This window comes from Argiope bruennichi, chromosome 3 (genome assembly GCF_947563725.1).
Source record: "Argiope bruennichi chromosome 3, qqArgBrue1.1, whole genome shotgun sequence".
NCBI classification, from domain to species: domain Eukaryota; kingdom Metazoa; phylum Arthropoda; class Arachnida; order Araneae; family Araneidae; genus Argiope; species Argiope bruennichi.
In genome coordinates, this window is record NC_079153.1 from 112,553,131 (window position 1) to 112,575,943 (window position 22,813).

General features: G+C 25.3%; 3 protein-coding genes across 3 annotated transcripts in view; 2 read left to right on the top strand and 1 right to left on the bottom strand.

The window, feature by feature from the left end:
• Nucleotides 1-2,085: 2,085 nt before the first annotated feature.
• On the top strand, nucleotides 2,086-7,483 carry LOC129963255 (enoyl-[acyl-carrier-protein] reductase, mitochondrial-like). The gene is made up of 4 exons (XM_056077493.1): nucleotides 2,086-2,467; nucleotides 3,779-3,889; nucleotides 5,355-5,629; nucleotides 6,952-7,483. Exons 1-4 carry the CDS (start codon nucleotides 2,171-2,173, stop codon nucleotides 7,346-7,348), a joined length of 1,080 nt encoding a protein of 359 aa, XP_055933468.1. The 5' UTR covers nucleotides 2,086-2,170; the 3' UTR covers nucleotides 7,349-7,483.
• A 2,455-nt stretch (nucleotides 7,484-9,938) lies between these two features.
• On the bottom strand, nucleotides 9,939-18,779 carry LOC129963601 (nucleoporin Nup43-like). The gene is made up of 7 exons (XM_056078070.1): nucleotides 18,549-18,779; nucleotides 17,288-17,419; nucleotides 15,255-15,326; nucleotides 14,712-14,874; nucleotides 14,359-14,494; nucleotides 12,662-12,939; nucleotides 9,939-10,350 (listed from the first exon to the last, which is right to left on the bottom strand). The coding sequence occupies exons 1-7, from the start codon at nucleotides 18,648-18,650 to the stop codon at nucleotides 10,160-10,162; spliced, it is 1,074 nt and encodes a 357-aa protein (XP_055934045.1). The 5' UTR covers nucleotides 18,651-18,779; the 3' UTR covers nucleotides 9,939-10,159.
• A 970-nt stretch (nucleotides 18,780-19,749) lies between these two features.
• The window catches only part of LOC129962936 (uncharacterized), a 29,236-nt gene continuing 26,172 nt past the window's right edge, over nucleotides 19,750-22,813 (top strand). Inside the window, exon 1 of the mRNA XM_056076939.1 lies at nucleotides 19,750-19,815. Coding sequence (XP_055932914.1) covers nucleotides 19,769-19,815 — 47 coding nt within the window. The 5' untranslated portion in view covers nucleotides 19,750-19,768. The remainder of the gene's footprint in view (nucleotides 19,816-22,813) is intronic.

Consider the following 22,813-nt stretch of genomic DNA (forward strand, 5'->3'; position numbering starts at 1 on the left):
TTTTATGGGAAATATCAAAAGTAGAATCCATTTGGATACTGTAATAGTGCATATGCTCAATGTATATGTTCATTATATTAATGAAATACATTGTATTGAGAAATGAATGGTTGGTGTTTTTTATCGGCGATCATCGTCTACAGCGCTCCTTTGCTCTTTCTGTCATAGATCACATCCCCACACACTTACAATACATTCGTTATTTTTTTAATTAACAACTAAAATATTCACTAGAAATAATTTATATGGCAGAACAACGTTTGCCGGGTCAGCTAGCAATTTTATAATAATCAAATTTCTATTATTATTATCAAGCTTTTGAATTCACTGTTTAGCTTTGTTATAGTTACATAACTTTAATGAATCAGCAGTGAAGATTTTTCTTTTAGTTAAATTTTTTTTTAACTTAACGTTGTTTTGTTTGTAAAGTAATTAGTAGTATAAGAACAAATTATTTCTCTTTTAATTTCAATTTCTATTTTCTCATATACAAAAGATTTGTCCATAAGGAGCTTTAAATCTTTATGTATTCAATAAATAAAAATTTTCCATGTTGGTACAAAAATTACTAACCATATTCGATATTATACAAAACACACAAAAAAACGATAATTTATGATTTCATTTATTATCTTACTAGTCACATCTGACAACTAGCTGATTCGTTTAGAAATTTGATGAAGTTTAATTTCAAATAAATCATTCAGATATAACTTCGTATCCATGATTCCGTACAAATTGAGAGGCATTAATTCTGTGTTATTTTAATTACCTTACTTATGTTCTGTTTGTTGTGTACATGAATCTTTCTAATGGAGGCCAGTTCTGTAATATCATAGACTTACTAAGAACGTAAATATCCGGTTCATCTATCTACCTAGATTTCATGGTAATGTAACTTCACTTTTTTATTCGTCATATAAATTACACAGATATAAAACAATACTCCTCTTTTTTAACTTTCAGCAATGAAAGAAAATCATTCAATTAAATATTTGATGAAATAGTGAAAATTATTTGACTTCAGGATTATGATGTAATCCGTTCTTGGTATTAGGCAAAAAAACATTTTTAAAAAGCTACTGAAATTAGGGGGAAATTTCCCCTATTATTTAAAAAAATTATAAAATTCATTCTTGTGTAATAATATCTTCCTAAGTTATCACCAAACACAAAAATTTAGTTTAATTTTTAATTATTTAAAATTCCATGTAAAATTTGAAAAAAAAAAATGGCTTAGAAGTGTACATTCTTGCATTGTAAATTATATTTGTGCCAAATTTGGTAGCTGTGAGTCAAACGGTCTGGTCTGTAGAGCGCAAATATTTTTTTCTCCATTGTTGAAAGATAAAGGAGAAAGATTCTGTTAATTTACAATGCAAATAAAAAAAAAAAATTACAATATTGGGAAAGTTAGATGAATGGATGAACCAGATAATGTTGTGACGTTTTTAATGCTAACCAGATAATTGGTAGACATTATAGAGGCTGTTTCAATTTTCCCCCTCCTTTTTAGGAATGAATTTAGTTAGGAGGTATTCTTTGAAGTGAACGTTATACTCACAATACATTTTCTAATTGATCTGCACGACACGAACTTTGAGTGAATTTATGCATCACTTCCGATAGGTCGATCTCCCCTATCTATCAGAGCTTATGATTTATGAGAGTTTGGACCGCTTATTGGAAGGCTTGAAACTATTTACTTTTGCAGGAATTTGTATATTGAAAATGTGAATCCGTAAATCATACCGGAAGTCGAAATGGTATATTAAAAAGAGAGGCTTTTTATTACAAAATAGGAAATTTCTCCATATATTTTGAACTTTTGACTACACTAAAATTTAATTTAAGCCTGAATTTTGTTTTCGATATTTTAAATGCTTTCCTAAATGGTCAAATAAGTATTTTCAGATATACAGAACCGCAAAACATTTGAAATAGTATTAACTACCAATATTAATGAGATTTTTACATCAAATTAATTATTAGTTATGATTGATTAAATGTCGAATGTTTATTACAAATAATAACACAATGTTATTTTAGCAAAATGTTAAAGAAACAGAAATTGGCTATTCCCTTCTCTGTGGGACAATCAAGCAATCAACGAAAAAAAACGAAAGCAAACGGAGTATCGTTTTGTTATCAGTTTCCAACACAAATACTTATGGCTTATTTGTCAGGCGTCTCGTTAGCACTACGGCATCTTTCCAAAACTGTTAGAAACATGAGTGCAAGTTTGAGTAGCTATGCAATACAATATAAAGAACTGGGTGATCCAAATATTGTACTTGAGAAAGTGGAGCATGAAGTTTATGAAAGTTTGCAGTCGAATGAAATTTTAATTAAAATGCTTGCATCGCCAATTAATCCAGCTGATATTAATATGATTCAAGGTAAATATGGCAAGAAACCCAAATTGCCAGCTATTGGAGGATATGAAGGAGTAGCTAAAGTTATTAAGGTATGACAAGATGAATACAAGCATTCTATTTAGCATACTTAAATCCTTTATTTTAATTTACAATATGTTTATATTTCTTGTTTGGAATTTTAATTATGTATAATAAATATATATGTATTGTAAAATTACGGGTAATGGGAAAAATCGTTCACGTATTTGACTTTTTTGTGGCGTTTTTATGATCATTATTATAGTATCCAAACCAATTTCAGCGCTCTGGAGGAGAATGCATCAAATGGACAATTTTGAAATCAGTGAGCGATTTATCACTCCCCCCAAAATTAAGATTATTATTGCTAAGGTATTGTTAGAAATTGAAGGAACTTATAACAAAATAAAGGGTACATAAGTAAATGATGAAATTTTCTAAACATATTTCATAATAAGGCTCGATGGAAGCAAGAACAAAAAAGTAAGAACTAGCACTATCTCTGCTAATTTGAGTTAACTCGTCTCTTTACTAATAGTATCAAAAATCTTTGCCAGTAATATTTTTTTAAAAGTTTTGAGTCTGAGCTACTATTATTCAGTGCAATATGGGGAATATCTTTTAATGTAGAAGGTAAAACTAATTCTTTAGAAGCTAATTTGTCAAAATTAAATCTAAATCATTCTTTTTAATATGAATTATATTAGTTAAAAATGTTGATTACCTAAAATATTTTTTGGAGAATGTACCATGCAAGTACAAGACCATCAAATTATGGGCCCGGGTATATACCAGTGTCAAAGAAGAGCATAGTTTTAAAGCATATGAAATGAACTGAGCTAGAAGAAGGGTACCCTTCGGTGAATGAAAATTGAGGCTCCTCAGAGCCGTCATGTTTGACAAACTATCTGTCAAAATTATGTAGTCCTTAGATTTGTTTATAAAGTTTAGAACAGACAGGGACATATAACCTGTAGACAATCTGTATTACCAACTAGTAAATACAGAGTTATCTTCTGGAAAAATAATAAATAATTTGAATATCACAGTTATTATTGTGATATTCTTTTAGTCATAGGACTATATAAAAATAATTATTCATGCATCTATACAGTTAAGTAACATCTTTAAAATGTATATTTTGAAATATAGCTATAGATAAATTCTAATGCTGTTTTATTTTAGATAAATTATTGAATTATAAGTAATCTTTTGAAATTAGAATTAGTTTAATTTTTCTTAGTGTACTATACACATTTAGATAGTTTGCAGTAATTAACCTAAGATCATTATAAAATTAGCATTATTTCTTAGTTGAAATAACTGTGCTTATTAATTCTAGACTTCATGACAATTATTTGGAATACTTTATAATTTTTCAGGTAGGCTCTTCAATTAAAAACCTTCAAGTTGGTTCTTGGGTTATTCCTGTTGCAGATAATGAAGGTATTTGGAAACATTATGGTGTATATACTGAAGATTTACTGATAAAGGTAATGTAGATGTATCTAGTTATTATTATTTTTAGTTTTTTCAGATTTTTAACGATTATACCTAATTAGTAGAAAAGTCAGTAATCTTGAAAAATTTATTCCAAGTATATATTGAAGCTATTGAAATAATTTTCAATAATGTGGAAATGTTCCCTTGTAGTCAATACCAGATTCAAATTTTTTTTAAAAAAAATGTAAACATTTTACAAACATTGACATTTTACTATATTTTTTTCTGAAAAGTAATTATCTTTATTAAAGCAAATTTCCAAAATTATATATATAGTTAATAAGTTGGAAATAAAGCACCATAAAATAAAATGTAGCATTTCAAGCTACCTATTTTATTTGAATTAAATTCAGATTTCATTAATTCTTAATCAAATATGAAATGTCTCTCAAATTTAGCTTATATTTGTATTCCATATCATTTTCAATTTGGTTTTCATTTGCCAGTAATCAAAGCTTCATTTAAATATTTCCAAAATGCCTTTTCTGAGAAAAAAAATATTCTTATATCTAAATGAAAATATGAATAGAAGATTTGTTATTTTATGTATAGCTCAAGAATTTAAAAAAAGATGTTCTGCTTAGCATAATTTTAGAAATATGAAAACAAAGTTAAAGCTAATTTATTATCAAAAAGTGTAAATTTCCCATACTTCATATTAAAAAAGCCAATATAATTATTTTAGCCTCGGGAGTTTTCCTTAATATCTTTGAATAAAATGAATAAATGTGAATGATTCATACTCAAACAGGCATTTTTACTAAAGCCTTTAGATGAGGTAATTAAAATGTGGTAAAATCTTGATTACTCAAGCCTTGAGCAATCAAGCTTTTCTGTTAATCTAGCTGGTATAAGAAAATCTGCAATTTTTTATCTTTTTTCAAGTCAACAAATTTTTCAGAAAAGGATGTTAAAGTTCACATTGAAGCTGATTTTAGGATGCAAAGTCTTGTAAAAGATTATGATCAAGAGATAATCTTTTATAACTTAAACAGTTATTTAAAGTGTGTGAGGATGGGGAATTAAAACATAGTATCATCTTTAATCATTTCAATAATAATGTAATTTTCATAGGAAAAAAAATCCAACATTTTAATTATATCAGAAAAATTCCTGTTGAGTGAAGCAAAATATTCTGAAAATTTCCTTACTGAATCAATGGAAAACTCGCACACACATGCATAAACACATTGAAAAACAATGTTTCTGAATTCTCTTATTAGTATAATTAATAAAAAAAATTTTAAATGCCTTTATGTGACACAACTTGTGAACATTTTTATAATTTCAAATAGAAGAGCACCTTGAAAGAATACATTAAAATATAATCTCTTTTGAGTTTTTGATTATCCAAAGTGATTGTGGTTCTGGTTAGCTTGAGGTTCCACTATATTCATATTATATTTCTCTTTAATCTTTAAAATTTTGTTAATTTATGTATTTGTTATCTTTTAGATTGATGAAACCCTGCCTTTAAATTCTGCAGCAACTCTTTGGGTCAATCCTCCAACAGCCTACAGGATGTTGAAAGATTTTGAAGATTTAAAGGAGGGCAGTACAGTTATTCAAAATGGAGCTAACAGTGCTGTTGGTCAAGCTGTGATACAGATAGCAAAGCATTTCAAAATAAATACTATTAATGTTATCAGAGATCGTCCTAATGTTGAATCCTTAAAGTCTTATTTAACAGATTTGGGAGCTACACATGTAGTTGTAGAAAATGAGTTACGGTAAGTTTATTCAAATCCTCTTGAGAAGATACTTTAGAAAGTTTGTCTAACTTTTATAATATTGATTAAAGGGAAAAGGTACATTAAGTTGGATTAAATTAAATTTCCTAATACTTCTAAAAATTCAAAATTTATTTTTTATTAATTTCACAGAATATTTTAATGAGGAAATTATGTTATTCTTTTTAAAAAAATCAACTAAGTAATTTTTATTTTCAAATTTAAAAAAAAAAAATCTTTGTTGCATATACTTCTGTTTTCTAAGCAGATTTTTATTTCAGAACATCTTAAAATGCAAAGGTATTAAAGATAAGACATATCAGCTATAATTATCATATCTCACGAATGCAGACTATAAGTGTGTAGATAAAAAAAAGCTTTAGATACATTATCATAACTTTATGCAAACAGTCGTGTTTGAAGGTTATAAAAAATAGTTAAGGCTTTTTGTTTGATTTTTGAGTAGGAAAATAAACTGTGAAAATCATTTAAAAATAAATTTTAAAAACACAACATTTTATCAAACAATAAGATGGAAGAAGTAAAAGAGCAGTGCATAAATTTAAAAATAATTCAGTTATTCTCACTTTTATTGTTTTTCTATTTATACAAATTTACTAAATTATTATTTTGTAAGAATAAAGCTGTGTTATATTATTTCAAAAATTAAAACAAAAATATCCATCTTGCTTAAACATAGCTGAATTGGAGAAAATACTTATTATTATCAATATTAGGACATTGATAATAACTCTAATATTGATAATTAGCTATTATTTATCAATAAAAGAATATCAATATAATTTTAATCAATAAAAGAAGTTTTCTACAGAATAGAAATATGTTGATAAGCTATAAAATATACATAAGTTGAATAAGAAATAATTTCTCTCTGTTTTTGTGGCTCTATCAAGATATTCAGTGTTTAAGAGCATTTCATAAGTGGAATAATATTTCTTATACATTTACGACTAGAATTGTAGAATTAAAATTAGAATTAAGACAAATTTTATATTTTCTGGCTAAATGTTTATCCTAAGAGTTTTCAGATATTGCATTAGTCAAGAATAAAAGATTTATATTTTATATAAATTATCAGACTTTCATTGTAGACAGAATCCATTTATAAAGCATATGTTGTAATGATATTAAATATATTTGCTGTATATTCTAACATTGCTTTAAAAGTAATTTTTAAAAATAAAATATGAATAGGCAAATCAAGTCGGAACATTAAGTTTAGAAATGTTATAAGTTTTATTATAATGTTTCAAACTAGATGGTAAAATCTGATTATATTTACATGCATTATTTCTTTTCAGGAGTCCTATTATGGCTGATATCTTTAAGAACATTCCAAAACCTGTCTTGGGTTTAAATTGTGTTGGGGGTAAAAGTGCAGCTGAACTAATTAGACACATGACAGATGGTGGAACTCTTGTTAGCTATGGTGCCATGTCAAAGCAACCTTTAATGATTAATACTGGCAGTCTTATCTTTAATGACATAAGACTCCGGGGCTTTTGGATGACAAAGTGGAAAGATGTTCACTCAAAAGAGGAAGCAGAGCAAATGATTAATGAAATTACAAATATTGTAAAAAAAGGACAATTAAAACCACCAACACATCGTTTTGTAAAATTCGACAATTTCAAGGAAGCTGTTGCAAAAGCAATGGAGCCTTTTGTTACTGAAAAACAAATTTTGTCAATGGAATAGAAAATTTCTTTTGTACAAAATATTTTTACATGGAAGTTTGTGTGCTCAGTATAATATATTTTTTACTTTAAAAATAAATATATTTATAGATTATGATATTAAGATCTAATAAAGTTCCTAATTTTGATAAATATAGCAATGGCATTCAGTTTTTTTTATCAATATTAATATTTTGTAAATTCAAACTTAAATAACTAAATCTGTTGAATAAACAATTTTACAAATTAATAAAGATATTTATATTTTAATATTTCAGACAACAATGATAAATGTTTTGAAATAAATAACCTAACTATGCTAATTTTTTCATACATAGAATAGTTCATAAATTTTAATTTTGACATAATGAAATTAAGTTTGAAATTATGAGCATTAATATTCTTTAAATCAATTCATCTAGTTAAATATTTATTTTGAAAACACTTCTTTGATAGAGGTAATTGTATATTGATGTAGGTAATACTCATATGTTCTTAAATTGAAGGGGGGAGAGAATTTTTAATACAGTGAAATTAAGCAAAAAGAAAATTGTTTTCTAGTACATTTACTGGATGTGTATAACCTTGTCCCCTCTTCAAAATTTTACACTTCATTAAGTCTTCATGGCCTTATTTTATTAAATGTCTGAAGTTTTAAAATTATATAAATTCAATATACAAGTGGAATTAAAAATATTTAGGCTCATTTTTAAAGTTAGAAAAAAATTATTGCTTGTTAGCTATTTTCTGACTATAGCTCTTTCTAAAAAAATGTTTTATTTAATGTAAATGTCTGATAGTTTAAAAATAAACATTGATAAACATAAGGAAATTTTAAAAAGAAAGAATTTAAAATTTTTGATTAAAAAAAATTGCTTATCTTAATTTTAATTAAAATTATTAAATAAATCTAGCAACAAATGAAAAGTGATAACATATATATGTTCAATTAAAAAATTGTTATAATAACAAAATAAAAATAGGTAAGATTTCAGATGTTTAATTTTTTATGATAATAATAAGCTAGCATATAATTATGTAACTTCAAAATTGATTACTTCCTTATTCTAGGAACACAGGTGTTGAAGGTAAAAGTGCAGAATGGATTTTTTTTTTTTCAAATTATATATAATATTTCAGGTACTTTTCCACAATTTTACTAGCTATACAAAATATTTTACACTGTTCTGGATACAATTAACTAAAATTACTTGGGAATATTAGTCAAATGAATTGATAGTATGCAAAAATAAAGTTTTAATTATTAGAAGCCACAAGAATTAAATTGCTAAAATTATATCGCTCACAGTCCTAAACTCCTGCCAACGATGTGTTTCGTGCACGGTGTTGGGGTGGAGTGCCGTAATGAAAGTCCTAAACTCCTGTTTGTAATTTTCTACTGTTTTATATCGATCATTAGTGAAAACATAAAATGACATTTTGAAATTTATTTTAATATTTTTCAAAGTAATATGTGGAATTCCATGTAATCTTTATTTTTTGATATTTTATAAATGCTTTAATATATAGTGAAAAAAAGATTTTATCATCTTTCTAATCATTTTCTAAAAATTAGGAAAGGAGAGATTTAATTTTATTTCTCAGATTTTAAACACATTGTTTTATAATTTTAACAAATTAAAAGTAATTTATTTAAATTTATGAAATTTAATTTGGATATTTAAGCTTTAATGCAAAATTTATACTTTATGAAAAAAGAAGAAAAATTCCTTCAAAGTAAGAATATATATTTTAAAATTCTTTTTAATAGGGGAGTTTTTTTAAGAAATCAAAACATGTAACACTATAGAGACAGTTTAAAATACAAAATTGGCCTCACAGGAATCCTGACATCCAGATTTATAGACAAACTAATTGAAATGATGTTTTATCATTCGTATTTTCAATATGCTAAGATAAATGCAATAACTTTTTGAAGGGGAAAATAAAAACACTTACTGTATATAAATTTACACTTTTGTACTTTTTATACTCATTTTATAGTAGCAATGAATTCAAATATATGAATTCGTATATAACATGTCTTCTAAAATCAATATTTTATCAGTAAAAATTCAATGTTAATATTTAATATTACAAATATAAAATAACATTGTTATCACATATAATAAGAATTCTCAATACATCAGAATAGAATAAAATTAGATTGTAATTCCAGTTATTTTTCAGCAAATATTATTGTTTAAATTCAATTGAATAGCAGTTATAAACAATGTTTCTGGCAGTCATTATCTGTTAATAAATTTATAACTTGTTAAAATCCAATATTTTTGTATGAAAATGTCTATAGCATATTTCATTACATTTTTATACATTGCTAGTTAGTTGATAAATATTAGTTTTTATTTGTTGTTGCTACAAGTACACATTTTGTATATATAGTATTTAGTTGAGATAAATGTAGTAAATTAAGCTTAAAATTAAAAACTGTCTTGATTACTCTATCTTTTATTAATTCTGAAAAAATGACAGTAAAATATTTAATCAAAATTTCATAAACTGTATTTCTATAATTTATAAGAAAACAATAAAACAAGAATAAATACATAACAATTTTCTTTACAAAATTATTACTTTTATTTACATTTTAAATACAATGGAAAAGGAAGGTAGGTTTATTTTTTTAAAAAAAACACATTTTTTTGTGTTAAAAGAATATAAAAAACATTGTATTTATGGTAATAATTTAATGATTGTTGAGTGTTGCGATTGCAACAAATTTCATGTGACAGTGAAATGTTCCCTTAAAAATAACACAAGATGAGTATTTGGTCACAGAAAAACTTTTCATAAATCTATAATTAGGAAACATTTAAATTGCAATATCGTTTAATATACAAAGTTCTTCATTATCTGTTCCCCATATCAACATAGTTCCACTCAAATCCAAGCTGTTAACACAGGTCCAAGTTTGTCCAGATAGAGAAGTTATTTCCAATTTATGCTTATGAGCATCGCAATTTAACCAAGGATTTCCTTTACTGAAACTTGTTTCTTGAGTGTCTGAAAAATAAAAATAAATTTTGTTGCATATTAGAATATACTGATATAATTATCACATCATTCAGAAATATATAATATACCTGCAGACTTCAATTTTGTATCATGAAGAATGATGTCAATAAATAGTACCCTACTGATTTGAATTATTTGATTTTATGTAAATTCACAAAAAGAATAATTACAATTTTGAAAAACTGATAGGAGGGTGAGTGCCAGATTGTTTCAACAATAACAGTTTTAATATTTTTTACAAATACAAGATAAATGAAAAACATAGTTTTAATAATTTATTTAGTTTGTAGAAAAATATATTTACAGTAAGGATAATAAGGACATAAGGCAATATAAGTGCAAAAAATTAATTTATTAAATTGTTTTAAAACAGGAAAAAATATATTTCTAGTAGTATTAAAAATATATAAAGCAATTTTAATGAAATTTTAAATAAATAATCACACTGAATCAGTTTCAAAAGAAGTAATATAAAAAGAAATTAAAATTATAGTAAAAAAGTAATTCCTATATCAAACACAACCATTTACCTACAAGATAAAAGAAAGGCATGATATAAAAAAATATCTATTAACAGGCATTTAAATAAGAGGAATATTATGTAAAATCAGTTATATATTTTTTCAAAAGAGATGGATAATGCATATTGAAATCTTAAACCCCTCATAATTTATATATATTTTCAATTACATATAAAGATTATTAAAATTTAAATAGCAATATTTATGGGGGGGGGAGGAAAAATAAAGCTGGGATCTCCTTGAAAACTTTACATAATTTCAACGAATTCAGACTACAATGGAATCTTATTTAATAAGCCCAATTCACTATGGAATCTATCCCCCCCCATACGAATCAACGTAAAATAAGACATTACAAAAAATACTCAAACAAATTTATACTAATGTAATTTATTGTTTATATTCTTTTTACAAGAATGTTACAGAAAGGCATTTGTCTTTGGCCATGTTTCAAAATTTGGTGAAAATAAGACATATCCTTAATGTTAAATGAATTTGTATCATACACAGCTACCATCTTATTAGGGTAATACTTCTCAACATACAATGCAATAATTTGCATGCTTTCAGAATCTCCTTTATGTCATAGAAAGGTTGTTCCTCAGCTGAGGCCATTATTTCCTCCTTTTTGCTATGACACAGAATGCAACTCTATAAACTTTTCAGTAGTTCTGGGTATCTACTACTAACTCAGTGATGTCATTGCATCCAATTTTAGGCTTATAATCTGGTTTAAACTTCTTATGGTCAAAGCTTCACAAGCACTTGCTCTAACTCCTTGGAAGTTGCATTCGACAATGTGGCCAAAATCTTCCTCATGCAGAAATTAAGATTTTTTGGTAAAACACACATTTAACATAAATTAATATCAGAGATAAAAGCTAATGACTAGAGGTCATGATGTCTCCTCACCATTTGTTTAAGGAAACACTGATCGTTAAGAAAGTAATTTTTTTTACATTCTGTTTTGTGTTTTTTTTTCTGAAGTGTCCATTAAGTATACTTGCATTTATGTAAGAGAGATGTTTATATCTTCATGCATGCATATCTTTTCAATTTATTTTATTAAAGAAATAAAAAATATCATTAATTTCTCTATAAATTTTTATTTGTTTTAACAATTTTATTTACAGTTATTTACCATTTTGCTTTGCAAAATTTTAAAATATAATCATGGACTTACATTTCCTATTGGGTAAACCAATCATATTGCTTTTATATTTTCATTCTCAACAAAGAAAAGTTCAGCATAATTAGCAAGACATTTTTAAACAGAAAATGACTTTTTACTAAGACCTTTAATTTTAAATGAAAATTAGAAGCCTATATATTAACAGGAGTTTAACATGAGAAACTGCCAACAATAAAATAAAGTTAACTGATTATAAAGAGTTTCGGAGAGTTTCCTAGAAAATTATCTTAAACAAGATCTTAAGAAAGATCTTCAAACATTAAAATTTCGTATTAATTTCCATTTAAAGAAAATAAGTAATTATTTTACAATTTCCACAGCAACTACCATTTTTTGCATTCATTATCCATATAAATGACAGTTGAAAAAATAAAAATATTTCAATTCTAATAATAGATAGAGCAAAATCTCTCATTATGATTTAAATATATATATATATATGTATATATATCAAAATAAATTTTTATTCAATGATACATTTTGCATTTATAAACCATAACATGAAATTCCTTTACTCTCTTTTAAAATTATATAATTTCATCAAAGTATTATATTAGATCAAAGTCCTAGAAATTCAAACTCTTACCCATAGGAGTGCTAAAAGAAAAGGCAGGATTTCGAAGGCTTGAAGCATCCCACTGCCAAACAGAACTATCTAAAGATGAAGTATATAGAAAATCTGGATTAGTTGGATGAAATAAAAGTTCAGTCACTGCTGCTGAATGACCTTCTAGTTGAGACATGGGTTTTCTATCTTGACGCATATCCCAAATGCATAAAGATCCATCCTCATAACCAGTTGCTAAAATGTGTGACTGGGTTGGATGTGTGTTCATGCAGGATACACCTCTCTGTTCTCTTGAGCTAAGATGGAGAAAGAAAGGTTAAAGATATTAAAAACTGTCAATGTAATCATTGTCATGCAACATATATATAGATGTAAGATAATGATATTTGCAGTGAGAATACTCCATAATTTTTAAATTTCATCTATTAAAAATATATTTTAGTCATAGTAATTTTTAAAAAATGCATTTAAGATCCAGTCATAACCATAACTGAAGGAAAGTTAAAAACATATATTGTTCTCTTTTCACTTGGGGTCAAAATATCTATTTGTTTTTGGTTAAGAAGGGAAAAGAGATAGCACATATACTCATAATTTGTGAGGAAAACCAAGGTATAATGCTAGTGAGCATATTCTATGGAGTTCACAATGTGAATTCATTAGCAGATTCTCAGCAATTCCAAAATAAGAGTTCAAATGGATTTAATTGAAACATTGAATGAATAACTGCACTTACAAAACGATTTATCATACACATTTGGTTGATTTTAGACATGATATTTACAAAACTGCACAGAAAAAAAATAAAAAAAATTATTAAATCAATAGAAAATAGTAACAGATTTAAGAAATACATAAATTTACATTTTTATATAATGACTGCACATAAAAGCTTTTAATAAGTAAAACTTTCTTCTGAAAATAATAGTAATAGTAGATAAGAAATATACAAAATCCTTAGGTATCTAAAGAAGTATTAGAAATTGAAGAATTAGTCACACATTACAATGAACAGCATACAAAGGACATAAGGCAAAGGACATACATGCATACACAAGTTATATCTGTCTTATCATAGCACAAACTGTTCATTTAAAGCCAAGAAATGCATACATATGCAAATACTATTTGTTCTCATAGGTGTACCACATAATTATATCTATAAGTATATGGTAGTGAGAATAATGAGCTGGTATACAGAAGAATAAATATCTCTCACTACCTTAAAATATTTTCTTTTTAAAAATTCTTATATTTTTAACATTTTTCTATGCTTATCTGTTTGGTAATTCTTTTCATTTCATGAAAGTACAATTTTTCAGTAACATTCATTTACTTCAATACCCTTCTTACACATTAAAGGATCTCCCCTTTACTTTAATTATATTAGTTCACATATTCAAAAGTAAATTTTATGTAATTTTCTGGAGAAGCATTATTGTTAATATTATGATGATTTCAAAGTTTAAAAAAAAAATATTACTAAAATTTTAAATTGCTAAATACTAAATATAAATTACAAATAGGACTTAATTATCAAAATACAATGATACAATATTTAATTAGAATAATTGATGATATACTGTAATAATTTTTTTTTGTATACTACATATGTAATCTTCTAGGCTGTGCAATAGAATGACATTAAATGAATAAAAAAAAAATGCTATTAAAATAAATAAAGGCAATTTAATTAAATGCAATATATTACTTACAGAGTTAATAAATGGCTTGATGCCTCAGAAGGACTACGAAGGTCCCATAATCTTAGATATCCCAAAGAATTTCCAGCAACTATTTCATGGTGTCTTAAATATGTCACACATGTAAATGAACACAAATCTGAGCTAGCTAAAGAACAAACAACATAATCAGCATTATTAATACAGCGCACAAATACATCTATTAAAAGTCTTATTTGAAAAATGAATTGTTTAATAATAAAAAACAAAACTACATTATCTTTTATATTAAATACCACTTTCAATGATAATAGTCATTGATAATATCTCAAAATATATAAAAAGAATCTTAAAACGAATTGACATTATAAAATAAATTCATTTACCTATTTCTCTAACTTTTTGGTTAATGCTGAAATTAAGTAAGCACAACTTTCCATCTTCTCCAACACTAGCTACATCTTCACTCTTTATTGCAATTCCAGTAGCAGAAGCTGTATTATTTTGAAATTTGTGCAATTTTTCCCATGCATGTAAACATTGAAGATTCTAGAAATAAAATGATAAAAATGGAAATTTTTAATGCACTTCCTAAATATTACCCCTCCCTCTTCTATTTTATACAATTAAAATAAAAGGAAAGTATTTTACTGAATTAAAATTGTTTTAAATTTGAAGAAAGAAGAAATAATTTCAATTTTTTTCAGGACCATGTCAGTGCTAATGCATTTCAGAAGTCTACATTATGAAAACATAATTTCTAATATCAATTCAATCCAAGTATTAAAAAAAAGTATTTAAAGAAAGTGACTTGAATTAAATCAAAATGTTTAGGACACAAAATCAATAAATATTTATATTGTTTTTCATTATTCATATAAAAAAGTACTTTTATAACATTTTTCAAACATACATAAAGAATATATTACCTCATCATGATATTTAAATAAAAAGATGGATCCTAATGAAGATGCTGCAAATATTAATTCTTCAGAAGCTACCTAAAGTTTGAATAAAATAAAACAGAAATTAGTAACTAATTGTTAAGTAATACTAAATGGCAATAATAATTTAAAGAAAGCAGAAAATGATAGTAAAAAATACAGAATGAAACAACTAATTATTCAACTAGCAAATAAATAATAAATATTAAAAATCTGATTGCCTTTTTAAATTAATTATATGTTTATAATAAAGGATAAAATAATAAGGCCAAAAAAGTGAACATTTGAAATGAAATCAAAATTCTTGGGTCTAAAAAGCATCAAAGATTCTGCATTAAAAAAAAAAAAAATACTTACAGAATCTTCATTTTCATTCACAAAAAGATGGAAACAATTTCATCTTTACTAACAATAAAGATGAATGTGTTTGAATGTCAATGCTTCACAGGACCATTTGACTAACAACGATTTCATTTTGGCAAATATATACTTTAGAAAATGTACATCTTGGGTAGATTTTTTTAAATTTAATTAATTAAAAATTATGTTGAATTTTGGTGTTTTTCCATGACAACTTCCAAATATATTATTGCACAAAAATGAATTTTACATCATTTCAAAAAATTATCTTTTCAGTGATACAAAATTAATAGCATTGCAAAATTTTTTCTGAATATTGGCAATTTTTTGACAATAATATTTGTCTAATTTTCAACAATAGGATTATAATGTGCTCTGAAATTCAAACCATTTTCTTTGTTCCTTCAAACATTTTGTTGCATAATTATTATTATTATTAGTTTCATTATTGTAAGCTAAAGAAGAAAGATTCTGTTTAATATCTGTGTAGTTTATAAGACAAAAAAGTGAAAATATAATATCATAAAATTTGGAAGATAGATATGCCATATAATTATGATTTTAATGGCAATAAAAGGTTCATTCGCAAAATAAATGAAATCAAGTAAGACAAAATAACACAAACTTAATGTGACACAATTTGGCAGAAATATGATCATGAAATTTAATCTAAACATATCAATACTTGTATGCATTTTTATAATAATAGCACATGTATTTGGAAAGATACGAAAGCAAAAAATTGTACATTTCTTATAATTTAAATGCAGAAATTTTAAAAGAATTATATGACAGAATGAGTGATAATATAAATATTAAATTAAAAATTAAAATGGATTTTATTAATATTCCAGAAAATATAAGTATTTTTAGTCTATTTATTTAATTTCAAAGTCTTATATATAGGACAACTTATATAAAAATTTCATTTGAATATTATTGAGATCCAGAAGGATACTGGCATTTCATTGAGCTGAATTCCACATGCTGCCTAAGGCAAATAAAAGATAAAGAGACTTTCCAAAAATTTGAATAATTATAATGAATTTTATAAAAAAACAAACAAACTTAGAAATAAGCTAAAATCTCCTTCATGTGTATAAATTAATTTCATAACATTATTTGCAGTAAATGAGGCATTATAAATAATGAAAAAACTTTGTTATTCTTTATTTGCATAAGTATTAGATTTGTAACATTATGTACTTTGATTTACGAGCCTCCAGGCACCTTAATGCTTTGATCCTTGTAGTAATTGCTACAGATGCAGCAATTACTACAAGCAATCTTAGAATTTTAAACACTACATATTTAAAATTACTGAAAGAAATAGCAAATTAAAATTTTATTTAGTTATGCAATCAAGAATGATGTATCATTTCAAGGATTTCAAATTGATCATAGTAAATATTAAGGTATATAGCAGCTAAGTGAATTGCACATCCAATTATTCATAATACAATAACTATTTTTTGAAAAATGCAAAATAGAAATCATTTAGAAATGTTTTGTAAAAGCAGACATATTTCAGGTTGTTAATTTTTTTTTTCTTACTACTTAATATAAATTAAATTTCAATGTTGTAATATGCTTGAAATTCATAAGGAGATAAACAACTTTAAAAAAGTAGAGTTGCAAGTGTATATAAAAATGATTACCTTTAAATCAGTAACAGAACCTGTGAATGACTTAGTGGAAATGATTTGAGGATCATCATCTACATCATTTTCAACATCATCATTCATATGAGACTGAGGATCAGGAAATTTCCACACACAAATTTGATTATCCTATGCAAAATATATCTTTTTTAATAAAATGACAAATTGCATTCATTGCAAATGGAGACAAGTGAAAAGAACAAAAACAGCAATAAATTTTTAATTAAAATTTAAAACGACTTTTTAATTGAGCAACAGGAATACCACAATAATAAGTGATAGCAAGGTTTTATTACATTTGGGACCAAAAAGTGAAATATATATATTAGTATTACATCTTTACAATTGGTGAAATTTCTATAGATTACAACTTTTTACCTTTAAAAGTAACCCAATTAAAGCCAAAGTGCTATGAAAATTTAAGAAAAATAACAATTTAAGACTGAAATAAGAGAAAAGGTATTCTGAGTAAATAAATACATATTTCATTTTCAAAAATGTAAGGACTTATGGAATATTGGCTTAGTTTTTACAACATTAGATATTAAAAGATTTTTATGCATCGTAAAGCTGCATGAACATTCATTAAATTTCTAAAAACTCACAATAAAGCAATTTTTTCTTATTTTTTTTCCCTAAATGACAAGAGTAAAATCATAATTAGAAAAAAAAAAAAATATATTTTATTTTAATACATTTATTATTTAAGATATATTACATTTGAAAACAAAATTATTATAAAAGATGCAATGCAAATGATTAGTTAATACACTTATTTCTTCATTTGAAAAAATATATTCATTAAGAAAATACATTATATGCTATGTATTATAAAAATGGTATTACCCCATCAATCTCTTTCAACTTTTGTTAATAGAAATTAATATCAATTCTAATATATAAAGTGAACAAAGATTTTATACTACGTTTGTTCGGTTCTAAAAGCGCTTTATTTGGGGTTTGCTTAAAATATCATATTCGCTATACATATAAGTTATAAAGATGGTAATCAAATAATATGATAATATAAAGTACCACATCTGTCCATTATATTTTAAATATATAATTAAATTATATAAACCACTTTTATATACTAATTTAAACAACACGGTTTACAGCATAAATGAAAGGCAGAATGACATACATTTAAAAAAATTGAATTCTCTGGGGAAAATAAAACATCTAATTTCATACTATACTAGGATTGTATAAATAGAAAGTTAAATACATATAATCTTTATTTTAATACAAATCTTACATCATCATTATAAGAACCGGTTACAAACACTGATGTGCTTTTAGGCTGCCACCTGATTTTATTTATTTTCCTTGACACAAACTTGATTTTAATGGGAGACATACTATTGAATTAATGTATGAAATTATCAAAATTTCAACCACAATTAGTTTGAATGAGATACACTAGCAAATTTTGAAAACTCGCGGGAAAAGAACAAACTTAAAAAAAGTAAACAAATCATTCACATCACTTCAGTCAGTATCTGATAAAAACCCACAGCTTAGAAAAACGTTTATCGAAAATTTCTTTGAAATCGGGGTCAGAATTTAATAGAGAAAATTTTAAATTATTTTAATTTAATTGAGATATTAATAGAAAGAATTTAATATAGAATTTAATAGAAAAGATAAATTTTTTTAAGAATGCTGAAATTCAATTTTTATTTAAATTGTAGACAATATGCTGATGATTGGTTGTAATCTCCATATATCTTTCATAACACATTCATAAATTCAGCGAATCACTGAGAATCCATAGATTCTTAGTACTAAAAGAAAAAAATTATGTTAGAAATCAAGATTTTAAGATTTATAACTGGATAAGATATTAATTTGCCAAGACAGCTTTATTATTATTCACTATGCCTTTTGGTCAGCTAGCATAGTATTTATTTCACCTCTGATTGCAATATGAACTGAATACGCATTTTTCGATATTTCTTTCTTTTCTATTATATGTTTTTAGATGCAAAAGAATCTGAAATTAAAAAAAAGCAACAACAAATAAAAAAGAAAGTTACTGAAAATCGCAGGAAATAATCAATAAATGAATTGAATGTACAATTTTACATACATTTTGATAAGCAATTTTCATGACAAATACATTTATTCTTCTCTTTCTAGAACTGTTTCATCTTTGAAACTAAAGAAGCGTAAATTGTTGAATTGTTGGTTTTTATAAGTCAACTAAGTTTTGATGCTTTTAGCTAAATGTTTTGAAAGGATCGTAGCATAATGTTTAGAATTTTTTTAATAAAATTTTATAAGATATTGGCAACAGATAGGATTTTTTTTACTGTTTAATATTAACCAAATTTTTTATTTACAATTCACATATGATTCAATTTTTTAAAATTCAATGTCTATTATGTCATTATTTTTAACATTCCTTTCAAAATTATACTAATTTCTTTAAATTTTATTTTAAGAAGAATAATTTAGAAATAGTAAATATTCAAAATGTGGTGCGAAGCAGAAATTAGAAAAGCCCTGCATTTTGTTCCAGGGTGAGTATTTTACCAAGTTCAATTTATTAATAAAGCAAACAAATATATAAAATAATTTTAAAAATCATTTAAAACTGGAAGAAGCTTTATAAACAAATAAAATTAATTTTGCTAAATGATTTATCTAATAAAAAACTTCCGTGCAATCATTAAATTTATTATTATTAATAATCATTCACCTGTATAATTTAAGTTTTTGTTTTCTTTAATTATTTTCATTAAAGAAGCTTCATTCTAAAATTGTAAATACATACGAAACCTTTGAATTTAATTTGTATAAACTAGGTAAATTAAAATTGGTTATGCTGATTTATAAAATGATTTTTTTTGTATATTCTAGCCTTACAAAAAATCAAAATTAGCGAATAGTTAGGAAGCAAATACAATTGCAAGCATATATCTTTATGAAAGAAAAGAAGGAAAGTCATTTTGCAAAAGATAGATAATAATTATCTTGTCGGAAAGTTGCATGATTTTGAACAATTTTATTAAATTATATTATACTGTGTCGAATGATATTATAAAATATTGGAATTCTAAATTTTGTATATTAATGTATTAAAAATGTTAATTATTCGTATAGCTTTTATCGATAATTTTACGTGATGTTTTAATGAAAACTCTCGTTTAAGCCAATTACAGGTTACCTTGAGCTTCGAACTCTGGACTTCTTGGGTTGATAGATAGACTTTTATCTATTAATCTATTACTAGTTACTAAATTAATGAACGATATTGTATAATATTGACAACATTATAAAATATAAGATTTTTGTAATACTGATCGATGCTGGGTGCTGATATTGTACTTATAATACAGTGGAACCTCTTTTAGCAAACATAATTTGTTTCTAAAACTTACTGCGATGCGAAAATACGCGTTAGGTGAAAGTATTTTTTTCTGTAGGGATCTATGTTAAATAGGACAATGTATTCCAACCTGAAAAAACTGAACAAATTTATGACAATGTATTTTATTATTTATAATGGACGTTTTTTACAACAAAATTTTCTATAGACATTCGTCTTTGGTTACGCTACAAAATTTGGTAAAAGAAATCTGGCCAAAACCTCTTCCGTTTAGATATAAGGGCTCTCTTCAGTTAAACGCACAACGCAACTTATTACAAGCTAAACCATTATGATGTCTCCTTGCCATTCGTTCTGCCAAACATTGCATATTCTTATTTACATTCTCTTATTTTGTTTTGCTCGTTATGCTATGTTTGACTATATAGTTTTCCCGGTATTCCCCAAATCAGTTCCCAATGATGCAAATATTCTCAAAATTAACTCTAATTATTTATTCGAATATGCAAAAATACTTAATTTTTAAGAGCACATCTTGATTATTTGTTAACCTACTAAATTTACTGTTTCTCTTAACTCGAAATTCGAACCCGGAGTCTACAAATTGTATCTTATTTATTGAGCCAGCAGTAGTCCCGAATGTAACTCTCGATTATTACACGATAAGAATATTCGCACATTTCTTCATCCAAGTTATTACATTTGTCCTTCTAATTTAATAACTTTTTAATGTACAATTTCGTGTTACGAATGTGAAGTCTAAGAGGAAGCGTTTTCACTAATAACTAAGATTTGCTGTTAGAATAAATCATGGAAGAGTTTCAGTAGTGATAGCTTTGAATATCTTGGGCATTTAAATAATTACTATTTTCCCGGACTATTTACCTTTTTTTTTTTTCTCTCTTTTTGTTTATGAGCCAAAACAAGGGTTGCTCATAAGTTCTTGATAGTTTGCTTAAGCATAACAATTCTGACTTTGCTTTATTTAAGGTAAAAGCTGGATTAAGAATTTTTCGATAGCAATTTTTTTATCCATATACATAATTATTCTTAATTTTATTTTACATCTTTTAATTTTTTTAATTTATTTTTCTTTCATTTTTTAATATTAATTTATTTTATATTAAATAAAAAAGTACAAAGAATCAAAATGAAAATAACAAAAAATGTATCTAGGTTGTCTAATCTCTTCAAATAAAACACATGAAATAAATAAACTGTTATAAAGTATTGTTAATATATAATTTACTGTAGTATCATCAAAATGTTGATCAACGTTGGCAAATGTATAACTCACAATTTGATTTTCACAATATTGTTAATCTTTGTTCAATGTAGAATTTTCAGTACTGTTTACAAAATATTATATACAATTCGACTCTTAAAGAATAATGATTCCAGATAAAGTTTTGAGTAACACCTCAAATTGAATGAATTTGTAAACTAAATTAATATTTTTATGCCAGAATTTTACAGTGCCGTTGATTTTATTACATAATGTGCAGTGTCTTTTGAATATTATTACATAATGTGCAATAATATTTATATGGTATTCGGTATTACTCAGTATTGTTAAATATTTTCCAAATATTGCTTCATGTTGCAGAACTAAGGAATAGTTCAGTTTTTAAACAGATTGGTTAAATTATGGTAAAGGAGTTCTATTCAATATGAGATCGCAAATGTATTTATTAAATGTAATTTATTCTTTTATTAAATTATTCTTGTTGGTAATGTAACGTTAAATAAAAAGAGATATTTTTTTCGCTCGAAACCATGATTTGCTATCGGAGTAAAGTAAGGAAACCTTGACAAAATTAATTGCTATTAAAATCATTTACTGCTTTTTGAGTTCTATTTATTTTAGAAACAAAAAAATCAATATTAAAGATGTAACAGGCTTTTGAAAAGCGTGGTTTATTTATTGCATCTAATAATATAAATAATAATGATAATAATAATAATTTCTCAACTTAACACAAAAATTAAAAATTGAAAAAAAATTGAACTATTTTATACTACTCCATCGACCGTCTCAAAGAAGATAACCAACCAATCAGGGTCCAAAGTTTTCCCAAGGCTGATTGGCCTATGATTATAAAATATTGATTTTTCTAAAATTGTAATATTTAAATCTTTATAATTCGGCCAGATGTGCAAGGCCTGACTAAGGCAGGAGCATACGGGGC